Here is a 12,010-nt window from a genome sequence, read left to right on the forward strand (position 1 = left end):
GCAGCAGCCCGGGAGTATGCGTTTCTGCAAAACGCCACCCGCTCTGGTGTGCACCAGCCCACTGAAATACATTACCCTAGCGGATCCGCACCCGCAAGCAGATCGCAAACCGCAGCGGAAACGCTCCGGTGTGCACTAGGCCTTAGTGTTTGTGTGTTAGGGTTAGAAAAGTGGGCGGAGCCAACACCAGCCAACTATATAACCGGGCAACGACGGGTCATCAGCTAGTTTGTCATAAAATTAGCAAACATCCTTTGCTAATTGGCTAAAAGCCTTGCAAGAAGAAACTCAGATAATACCAGTCCACCTAAGGGCCTAGACACATCAAATAGCTCTTTGTGTATCATTTTAGTTTTCTTTTAAAATGCCTCCATTGACTTACATTAAAATCCTGGTAAAACTGTGGCAAAATTGCAGCGTTTGCAATTTTTTGAAAACTGTGATCACTGCAATCTGGAGGTGCTTTTAAAAATAATGAAAATGATCCACAAAATGCTATTTGGTGTATCACAGGCAGATCAAGCCCTGGCAGCTACAGCTTCTGGCCTGTGAATAGAGCAGCATCCAAGAAGGATGGGGGGGGGGGGGGGGGGGAGGAGAGGGGGAGGGGCATTTTCAGCAGAGGTTCACATCGGCTTTGTTTTCAGGCACCTGTATGACATTTATTGATATTTGCAGAAAGTCCCTGCACTTTCTTCTGATGTCCGATGTTGTGTGCTCTAACATCTTGTCAGCCTACAGGGACAGAGTCTGAAGATGCCTCATCAGCTGAAAGCTTATTCCTTTTCTCTTAGAGTTACCCTAAAGTGAGAAAAATGCCCCCGGCCGGGGTACTTACCCCAGGATGAGGGAGCCTCTGAATCCTAAAGCTGCTTCCCTTGCCCTCCCCTTCAGCCCCGCTTCAGTGGTGGGGCCCCCGAAGGTCCAGTGACAAGGGCTTGCAGGCGCTGTGTGCATGTGCAGTAGCAGGTTTCCGCCCAATTCTGTGCCTGAGCAGTAGAACGGACCCAATCGGGATTAGCTATTTCCGCCAGAGACCGAGCAAAAACCCATCAGTGCGCCTGCGCAGGCAGGCCACCGTTATATGCTATTGGTTGTTGAGGGGTGCCAGCAAGGGCCTAGCAATAGCCATAGCAACCTGATGGCATAGTGGTGAGCGCTTTTGCCTTGCAATGCTGGGTGTCCTCGTTCAGGGGAGGACTGGGACCTTTTGGCCTGGGGGACAACACAAACTAGAGGCCCGTTTCACGGCATCCCCAGCCCAAAGCCATATCTTTCTTGTGTGCAAATCTTAAAATTGTGATGACTAACAGCCCCAGACACACACACACACACACACACACACACACACACACACACACACACACACACGCACACGCACACGCACACGCACACGCACGCGCACGCGCACGCGCACGCGCACACACACACACACACACACACACACACACACACACACACACACACACACACACACACACACACACACACAACCTGATGCCTAACCACATTTCTCCGCACAATCTACCTGTCTGTGTCTGATGCTTAACCTTAAAGGAGTTATCAGGCTTTTTTTTTTTTTTAAATAAGTGCTACTTACCCAGGGCTTGTCCAGCCCCAAGCTCCCAGCATGTCCCTCGCCGCAGCTCTGCAGTCAGCTGTTCGCTGCCGCTGCCTCCCAGCCCCCGGCGATGACGTCAGGCCCGACTGCGCCTGTGCGAGCGGCGCTGTCAATCACCGCCACATGGACCAGAGCGTACTGTGCAGACGCAGAACTACTGCACATGCGCAGTACACTCCGGTCCACGTGGCGGTGATTGACAGTGCTGCTCGCACAGGCGCAGTACAGACCGACATCCAAGTCGGACTGGTGCCATCGCCGGGGACTGGGAGGCAGCGGCAGCGAATGGCTGACTGCAGAGCTGCGGCGAGGGACATGCTGGGAGCGTGGGGCTGGAGGAAGCCCCTGGTAAGTAGCACTTATTTCATTAAAAATGCCTGATAACTCCTTTAAACAACCCCCCCCCCCCCCACACACACACACAAACCTACCTACCTGGTGATGCCTAACCCCACTCCTGCCCACCCACCATACAAACTACCTGTCTGACACCCCCCCCCTCCAACTACCTGTTTGACAGTGCCTAACTGCCTGCCTCCCCCCCCCTGCCGCCAATCACACCACAAGAAGAAAAAACGTTCCCCCTCAGGCCAGGGTCAGAATGGGGATGATTATCACACAAAAAAACCTCAGAGGGCACTGGCCTGGGCAGAGAAATGAATTTGGCAGGAGTAGCAGGCAGGCAGCAAAGTGTGAGTAACTCAGTGACAAGAAGGGAGAAGAAGTACAGAGACAAAATTTATAAAAACCACCTTCTCCTCTGGCAACCTGGACCCGACCTCCTCTATCCTCCTGTCTCCTCAGTCCTACACCTCCTCCTCCTCCACAGCAGCAAGCAGCTATAGGTGGCATCTCCGACTCCCAGCCCCCAGAGTGTCCGACTCCTCCAGCCAGGACAGCCAGCCAGCCACTCGTAGCCGCAGCTTCAGGCCCCCAGCCCCACCAGCACAGAAAGCTGAAGAGTGAGACAGCTCACTCCGAAGACACCTCAGGCACAGCAGCACAGGGGAGGACTGTGTCCGACTCCTCCAGCCAGGACAGCCAGCCACTCATAGCCACAGTTCTAGGCCCCCAGCCCCCCCAGCACAGAAAGCTGAAGAGTGAGACAGCTCACTCCGATGACACCGCAGGCACAGCAGCATGTTGCGGGCGGCAATGGCTCCAGGTGGGGGGCGGAGAGGACCTAAGCTATTTGTGTCCTTGTGCTGCTCACATCCACCGCAGGCGCAGCCATGCACAATGGCACACCACGGCCGGCCGCCTCAGCCCCTTCTTTGATTGGATACTTCAACTTGCCGGGAAATATCGCGCGAGGTTGTGATCCCCACTGTGAACCTGTCACCTGTGGTATGTCTGCGGCCGCTGCGTATAGCAGTGGCGGCCCTAATTACTTAAGATTCGGGCGGCCCGGGGGGCAATTGCCCCCCGTCCCCCTGGGCCAGTCCTCCCCTGTCCTCGTTCAAATCCCAGCCAGGTCAACATCTGCAAGGAGTTTGTATGTTCTCTGCGTGTCTGTGTGGGTTTCCTCCGGGCACTCTGGTTTTCTGCCACACCCAAAAACATACAGATAAGTTAATTGGCTTCCCCCTAAATTGGCCCTAGACTACGATACATACACTACACGATACGTACATAGACATAGGACTATAGTAGGGATTAGATTGTGAGCTCCTCTGAGGGACAGTTAGAGACAAGACAATATACTCTGTACAGCGCTGCGGAAGATGTCAGCGCTATATACAGTAAATACTAAATAATAATAATAATGGGGCCCAGGTGGCATTGCATAAGACCGCCTACATCTGAGGGCCCCATTATAGTTTTGCTATGGGGCCCCATGATCTCTAGCTATACCTCTGGATGCTAGTACTGGATCTGGGCTGGCTAAGGAGGATGGAGGAAGCCTCTTTAGGATCCAGAGGCTTCCTCCTCCCGAGGTGAGTATCTTTTTTTTTTTATATAATTATGTATTCCCTTTAAAGGAATACTGTAGGGGGTCAGGGGGGAATGAGCTGAACTTGCCCGGGGCTTCTAATGGTCCCCCGCAGACATCCTGCGCCCGCGCAGCCACTCACCGATGCTCCGCCCCCCGCAGACATCCTGTGCCTGCGCAGCCACTCACCGATGCTCCGCCCCCCGCAGACATCCTGTGCCTGCGCAGCCACTCACCGATGCTCCTCCCCCCGCAGACATCCTGTGCCTGCGCAGCCACTCACCGATGCTCCGCCCCCCGCAGACATCCTGTGCCTGCGCAGCCACTCACCGATGCTCCTCCCCCTGCAGACATCCTGTGCCTGCGCAGCCACTCACCGATGCTCCGCCCCCCGCAGACATCCTGTGCCTGCGCAGCCACTCACCGATGCTCCGCCCCCCGCAGACATCCTGTGCCCGCGCAGCCACTCACCGATGCTCCGCCCCCCTGCAGACATCCTGTGCCTGCGCAGCCACTCACCGATGCTCCGCCCCCCGCAGACATCCTGTGCCCGCGCAGCCACTCACCGATGCTCCAGCCCCGCCTCCGGTTCACTTCTGGAATTTCAGACTTTAAAGTCTAAAAACCACTGCGCCTGCACGGCTGTGTCCTCGCTTCCCCTGATGTCACCAGGAGCGTACTGGGCTTGTGCTATACACTCCTGGTGACATCAGGGGGAGTGAGGACACAGCCGTGCAGGCGCAGTGGTTTTTAGACTTTAAAGTCTGAAATTCCAGAAGTGAACCGGAGGCGGGGCCGGAGCATCGGTGAGTGGCTGCGCGGGCACAGGATGTCTGCGGGGACCATTAGAAGCCACGGGTAAGTTCAACACATTTCCCCCCGACCCCCTCCTACAGTATTACTTTAAGTTAGCCAATAAATGGTATCATCCTGATTCAAAACTTCCTCCTTTAGATAAGAAAAGGGAATGTTTCCCAACAGCTGAAATTTGACTCCTGGAGTTGAATTCGCTGTCAGTCAGTTCCCCCAAGCTGCACAGATTTGGAGCTAATAAGGTCTGAGTTCCCCCCCTGCAGGCAGGTCTGGGCACACTATAGGATTGTTATACAAGTGCTGATGTCATGCTGCTGCAGAGCCCAGGCCTCACAACACACACAGGAAGCTGCGAGGCTCAGGAAGCGATCATTCCCTCCCAACCACATTACAGTATGACTTGTGCACCACTGACTGCGGTCACAGCAGCCAAGGAGGTGGAGCCTCTTGGATATCACAGGAATATTGTATTAGCCAGGATATATTATACACAGGAGATTGTGGTGCAGATGAAGCTGACGGCGATGTCTGTGTCTCCCTCCCCCGGCAGAGTGACATGATAGACCCGAGGATCAGGAAGAGCGAGCTGGAGGCAAGCACTGCAAGAGGCAAAGCTCACTATCAGCAGGGGAAGAACATCCCACAGTGACCCAGCAGAGGGACCGGGACAGCCAACAACAGAGGTAGAGATTACACAGTGCACCCCCCAAATTGTGCCTGTCCCAGTATAGGTAACTATTGTGCCCCCAGTATTAGGAAGACCCCCACCCAGTATAGCCAGATGTGCCCCCAGTATTAGGAAGACCCTCACCCAGTATAGCCAGATGTGCCCCCAGTATTAGGAAGACCCTCACCCAGTATAGCCAGATGTGCCCCCTGTATTAGGAAGACCCTCACCCAGTATAGCCAGATGTGCCCCCAGTATTAGGAAGACCCCCGCCCAGTATAGCCAGATGTGCCCCCAGTATTAGGAAGACCCCCGCCCAGTATAGCCAGATGTGCCCCCAGTATTAGGAAGACCCTCACCCAGTATAGCCAGATGTGCCCCCAGTATTAGGAAGACCCCCGCCCAGTATAGCCAGATGTGCCCCCAGTATTAGGAAGACCCCCGCCCAGTATAGCCAGATGTGCCCCCAGTATTAGGAAGACCCCCGCCCAGTATAGCCAGATGTGCCCCCAGTATTAGGAAGACCCCCGCCCAGTATAGCCAGATGTGCCCCCAGTATTAGGAAGACCCCCGCCCAGTATAGCCAGATGTGCCCCCAGTATTAGGAAGACCCCCGCCCAGTATAGCCAGATGTGCCCCCAGTATTAGGAAGACCCCCGCCCAGTATAGCCAGATGTGCCCCCAGTATTAGGAAGACCCTCACCCAGTATAGCCAGATGTGCCCCCAGTATTAGGAAGACCCTCACCCAGTATAGCCAGATGTGCCCCCAGTATTAGGAAGACCCTCACCCAGTATAGCCAGATGTGCCCCCAGTATTAGGAAGACCCTCACCCAGTATAGCCAGATGTGCCCCCAGTATTAGGAAGACCCCCGCCCAGTATAGCCAGATGTGCCCCCAGTATTAGGAAGACCCTCACCCAGTATAGCCAGATGTGCCCCCAGTATTAGGAAGACCCCCGGCCAGTATAGCCAGATGTGCCCCCAGTATTAGGAAGACCCTCACCCAGTATAGCCAGATGTGCCCCCAGTATTAGGAAGACCCTCACCCAGTATAGCCAGATGTGCCCCCAGTATTAGGAAGACCCTCACCCAGTATAGCCAGATGTGCCCCCAGTATTAGGAAGACCCTCACCCAGTATAGCCAGATGTGCCCCCAGTATTAGGAAGACCCTCGCCCAGTATAGCCAGATGTGCCCCCAGTATTAGGAAGACCCCCGCCCAGTATAGCCAGATGTGCCCCCAGTATTAGGAAGACCCTCACCCAGTATAGCCAGATGTGCCCCCAGTATTAGGAAGACCCCCGCCCAGTATAGCCAGATGTGCTCCCAGTATTAGGAAGACCCCCACCCAGTATATCCAGATGTGCCTCCAGTATTAGGAAGACCCCCGCCTAGTATAGCCAGATGTGCCCCCAGTATTAGGAAGACCCCCACCCAGTATAGCCAGATGTGCCCCCAGTATTAGGAAGACCCCCACCCAGTATAGCCAGATGTGCTACCAGTATTAGGAAGACCCTCACCCAGTATAGCCAGATGTGCCCCCAGTATTAGGAAGACCCTCAGCCAGTATAGCCAGATGTGCCCCCAGTATTAGGAAGACCCCAGCCCAGTATAGCCAGATGTGCCCCCAGTATTAGGAAGACCCTCACCCAGTATAGCCAGATGTGCTCCCAGTATTAGGTAGACCCCGCCCAGTATAGATAGATATCCCACTATCTGCACAGAGTTTGTATGTTGTCCTCATGTCTGTGTGGGTTTCCTCCAGGCACTCCAGCTTCCTCCTACATTCCAAAAACATACAGATAAGTAAATCAGCTTCCCCCTTAATTGGCCCTAGACTATGATGGACATACAGTATGACTATGGATGGATTAGATTGTAATCCCCTCTGAGGACAGTCAGTGACATGACTATGTACTCTGTAAAGTGCTGCAGAAGATGTCAGTGCTTTATAAATACATAATAATAATATGGTAGGACATTAGACTATGACTATAATAGGATTAGATTGTGAGCTCCTCCGAGGACAGTCAGTGACATGACTATGTACTCTGTAAAGTGCTGCAGAAGATGTCAGTGCTATATAAATACATAATAATAATAATAATAATATGGTAGGACATTACACTATGGCTATGGTAGGAATTAGATTGTGAGCTCCTCTGAGGACAATCAGTGCCATGACTATGTACTCTGTAATGTGCTGCAGAAGATGTCAGTGCTATATAATTGCATAATAATATTATGGTAGGACATTAGACTATGACTTTGGTAGGATTAGATTGTGAGCTTCTCTGAGGACAGTCAGTGACATAACTATGTACTCTGTAAAGTGCTGCAAAAGATGTCAGTGCTATATAATTGCATAATAATATTATGGTAGGACATTAGACTATGACTTTGGTAGGATTAGATTGTGAGCTTCTCTGAGGACAGTCAGTGTCATGACTATGTACTCTGTAAAGTGCTGCAGAAGATGTCAGTGCTATATAATTGCATAATAATATTATGGTAGGACATTAGACTATGATTTTGGTAGGATTATATTGTGAGCTCCTCTGAGGACAGTCAGTGACATTACACTATGACTATGGTAGACAGTGGCATAGCTAAGGAGCTGTGGGCCCCGATGCAAGTTTACATTGGGGCCCCCCAACCACTCTATACATAACAATTGATACAGCGCTCCAAAACCTACCAATGGCAACTACAGTGTCAGAGGTGCAAGAAGGGGATGGGGAGCAGTTTTATAATAACCACTATGCAAAGTATCTATAGAAGTGATTATTATAAACACAGGACCAATAGAGAGCTAATACTGCCGTTGAGGGAGGGCCTCTCAGGCCCAAAGGCCTCAATGCGGTCACAACCTCTGCACCCGCTATATCCCTGATGGTAGAGATTAGAGTGTGAGCGCCTCTGAGGACAGTCAGTGACATGACTATGTACTCTGTAAAGTGCTTCAGAACATGTCAGTGCTATGTAAATCCTACTAATCCTAATTATAAATGGGAAAGTTCGGATGTTTGGATGTTTGTTACTTGATCACACAAAAATGGCTGAACGGATTTGAATGAAATTTGGCAAACACATAGTACATTACCTGGAATTAAGTATAGGATACTTTTTATTCCCATAACTAAAAAGTGGGCGGAGGCAAATACAAATTTTTCTGGGAAAAAGTAAACAGCAGCCATTCTTACACTGTTAATGGTAGGGTTCTCGAACTTTGCACAGTTGGTGACTGGATGAATGGATTAATATTCAGAGAAGTGGGTGGAGCCTAAAAAAGCCAATCAAAATTCACCTATTGCTTTTCAAGGGGAATATTTAATTGCTGCCATTCTTGCACTGTTAATGGCACAAGCCTCAGATCTGGTACAGTTGGTCATTGGGTGACTGGCGTTAAAATTCAGAAAAGGGGGTGGAGCCACAAACAGCCAATCAGATTTGTTTCATTTCAATGCAAATTACTGATGCAAAGACCACAAAGCGCACAAACTTGGTCATTGAGTAATTGTGTGTTAGGGTTAGAAAAAGTGGGTGTAGCCAAAACCAGCCAAATACATACCCGGGCAACGCTGGGCAATCAGCTACTACTAAATAATAATGAGATATTCACCAAGTATTAAGAAGCCCCCCTCAAAGTATAGATCGTCAGGTGTTTATCCGTTATTAGGAAGCCCCCTCCCCAATGTCACTTGTATTCCCCCGGTGCTAAGTGACCCCTCACCCATCTTCTCCTGTGCATATGCAGAGCTGCTGGGTAAGCAGAGCATTCTGTAATAGTTACCTGGCCTGGCACTGCCAGGATCCCTCTACAACCTGCTGCACAGTCCCTCCCACTCCTCCTCTCTGAACAGTCCCTCCCTCTCCTCTCTGACTCCTCCAGTGGTGCAAGTAATGAGAGACACCACTAGAGGGGCATAGAGGTGAGACTGATGAACTGTGCAACAGAGTTAGGATGATCTTGGTGGTGCCGAGACAGGTAACTACTAAGGTGGCCATTAAAGATATGACTCTTTGGATGATCGATTCTCCAATTCGATTGTATTATCGATTGCATCAGTCTGTGTTTTGGATAGACAATGGGAGAGGAGGTTAGTGCACCGGGCACTAGGTGGACGAACAACGATCATTTTGTGTCTATGCAGACGCTCGGTCACATTGGCAGTTCACATCCTTATCTGGCCTGTCAACATGACTAGGTGTGTGCATAGATGCGAAGGATTCATCCACCTAGTGCCCGGTGCACCCACCTCCTCCCTCACTGTCTCCAAGCACGATGTTAGCATAAGCACATGGCTGTGATTGGTTGCTCTGGATGGAATTGGTAACGGCAGCAGCTACTTGCATGGAAGGTGCCTGACTCTGTTCCTCTTGTTTTGCACAATGCGTGTACACACACTACGATGAAACTCAGCTGACATGGCCAATAATGACTGCCTTTGCCAAGAACCTAGTGAGAGTACAGCGGGACCTTCGGCCGTGGACCAAATCCCAATCCCTCTCTGGCAACATTCCTCATATGTGTGTATGAGTCTTTAGTGTCCTCGGTATCCCCATTGGTGTTAGGCTGCTCCACCATTGTCCACTTTGGTGTCAGGAAGAATCTCCACGTGTCTTTCTTAGCGCCAAGCAGATTACACTCCTGAGCCTCAGGCAGAAACCCCCCACTCAGTGTCATACAGTTTCTCCCAATCTCCTCGGAATATTGGGGTCTCCACCTTCCATGACAGACAAGGAGGAAAATGCGCAACAGCAGGTTGGCAGCTGGACACGTCACATCCATGTTTCCACTCTACACTAGCCCATGCAGAACATTCTGACAGGTCCTCCAGTCCTCGCTGTTCCACTGGGTCCTGTGGGACTCATAGGGGATGGAAAACTATTCTAAAACAAAGTATCCTCTGTGCGGCGTTGTGTCCTTCCTGGTGGCCAACTGTGCTTCAGTGATTATGCCACTGTCTAGTGATTTGGTTTTTGGCTGCTCCTATTCAGAGGCGTAGCTATTGGGGGGCAAGGGAGGACATATATCCTCAGGTGCAGCACTTCGAGGATGCTATGCATGAGAGGCAGGTTGCTTCAGTGCCTTCCCGAAGTATGGCACGCTGGCCACGCCCCGCTTCTCTCCCTCTGCAAAGGAGTGCAGAAACATTAATATCAGAAGAAAACTCACCAGCTCCATTTGTCCTCTCCTTGGTAACAGCGACGTCATGAGACAAAAGACTCCACTGTTACCAAGGAAAGGACACTGGGTGCTACAGAGGAGAAATGACATAATCCATGTAATGTTGGAGCCAGTGAGTCTTCTGCTGTAACATCTGGCTATGTAAAAGGAATGGGGGGGGGGGGCACATCTAGCTATCTGAACGGGGGAAAGGGGGCACATTTGGCTATCTAAACAGCATTTGTACATTTGGCTCTGCCCATCATGACCACACCCACATTTTGATATGTGGCCACACCCATTTTTTTTGCATGTGGGTCACAACTCAAAAAAACGTTTTTTGTACCTGGTTGCTGAAAACCCTAACTACACCTCTGCTACTGGTTGTCCATTTCAGTTATCCAAAGTATCATGTCTATGAGGACTTTTAGGCTCCCCATAGTTCTGGTGCAGAATCTGCTGTAATGCCCCATCTTATAGGGTGTGTTACCTCTTTGCAGGACAGGCCGTTTACAGAGCTCGGGACAATGGCTGACTTCACCATCCGGGAATACAAGAACAGAGACTACGATGCTGTGCGGAGGATGTTCGGTGAAGGGATGATGGAGCATCTTCCAGCCACTGGCACCCACTTGCTGAAGTTATTTCAGGTGCAGTTTTTCTTCTTCATCTCCTTCCTCGGGGTCCTCTTCGTCTCCCAATCCTACTTGCTGTCTTTGGTCACCCTGGCCATTTTGTTTCTGGCTGGCCGATGGCAACTTAACAAGGAGTTCCAGGAATATGTGGAGCAGTGTAAGAGGGAGGACCTGCTGGACATTGAGAAGTCCTACATGGCCAATGATAACTCCTGCTTCTGGGTGGCTGAGTCCAATGACCGGGTTGTTGGGATGGTTGGAGCTCAGTCAGCCCTGCTATCTAACGAGGTGATGACGCTTAGGCGTATGTCGGTGGCCAGGGACCAGCGGGGAAAAGGCATCGCCAAAGCTTTGTGTAGAAAGGTTATTGACTTTGCTCGTCAACGTGGCTACAAAACTGTGTCTCTGGAGACCTCGATGGTCCAATATGCTGCTCAAAGATTGTATGAAAATATGGGGTTTCGGAAGACCAGCGTTCAGATACTTCCAACCCTCTTTGGAAAATTTGCCAAGTTTTCTGTCCTGACTTACGAATTCAAAATTCATGACTAAGCAGTGGATATAGAGACAGATAAAGGATTTCCTGTTCAGTAATATCTATGTATCTCTTATAATGATCTTATTTTTATATGAAGATGGAAAATGTTCAAAATGCGTAATTAGCTGCTTTCACAATGTTCTGACACTTTTACCAGTGTATTATAAGGCCGTATTAAAATGAGATGATGAGACTACCAAGAGTGCCTCTAAATTTGTCTGTTTATCTTGAAGATGCCAACAAAGAATTTGAAAAGCTAGGGAATTAAGCAATGATGTCCAATGACTCCCTCCAAATATTGTCTCAGTTTGGCAGAACCTCTGGACTTCTTTTGGTTGCTCTATCTAGTTGTGTGAGCTAGTCAACGCTCTGGAATAAGGTATAAGGTTTGGAGGGGATCAAGCTGAGGGTTCCAGGTCTCACAAAAAATTGCACACTAAGGCCTGGCACACACATCCAATCTTGATAAGCAAATTTTACCATTTTTCCATGTAGTATGAGGTCCAACTGATTTTGAATGCTTTGAACAGATTGGGCCCAAACCAATTCACTTTTTCATTTTTTATCTTCTGTTTAAAATAACTTTTCAGCATTGTGCAATTGAAAAGTACCAACAAGTAGGTGAAAAAGTAG

At 50.3% G+C, this 12,010-nt stretch overlaps 1 protein-coding gene across 1 annotated transcript; it reads left to right on the forward strand.

The window, feature by feature from the left end:
• Positions 1-4,767: 4,767 nt before the first annotated feature.
• On the forward strand, positions 4,768-11,577 carry LOC137545037 (probable N-acetyltransferase camello). Its single transcript, XM_068266143.1, has 2 exons — positions 4,768-5,050; positions 10,705-11,577. The coding sequence occupies exon 2, from the start codon at positions 10,732-10,734 to the stop codon at positions 11,389-11,391; it is 660 nt and encodes a 219-aa protein (XP_068122244.1). The 5' UTR covers positions 4,768-5,050; positions 10,705-10,731; the 3' UTR covers positions 11,392-11,577.
• The last annotated feature ends 433 nt before the right edge of the window (positions 11,578-12,010 follow it).

Source organism: Hyperolius riggenbachi, chromosome 1, assembly GCF_040937935.1.
Source record: "Hyperolius riggenbachi isolate aHypRig1 chromosome 1, aHypRig1.pri, whole genome shotgun sequence".
Lineage (NCBI taxonomy): Eukaryota > Metazoa > Chordata > Amphibia > Anura > Hyperoliidae > Hyperolius > Hyperolius riggenbachi.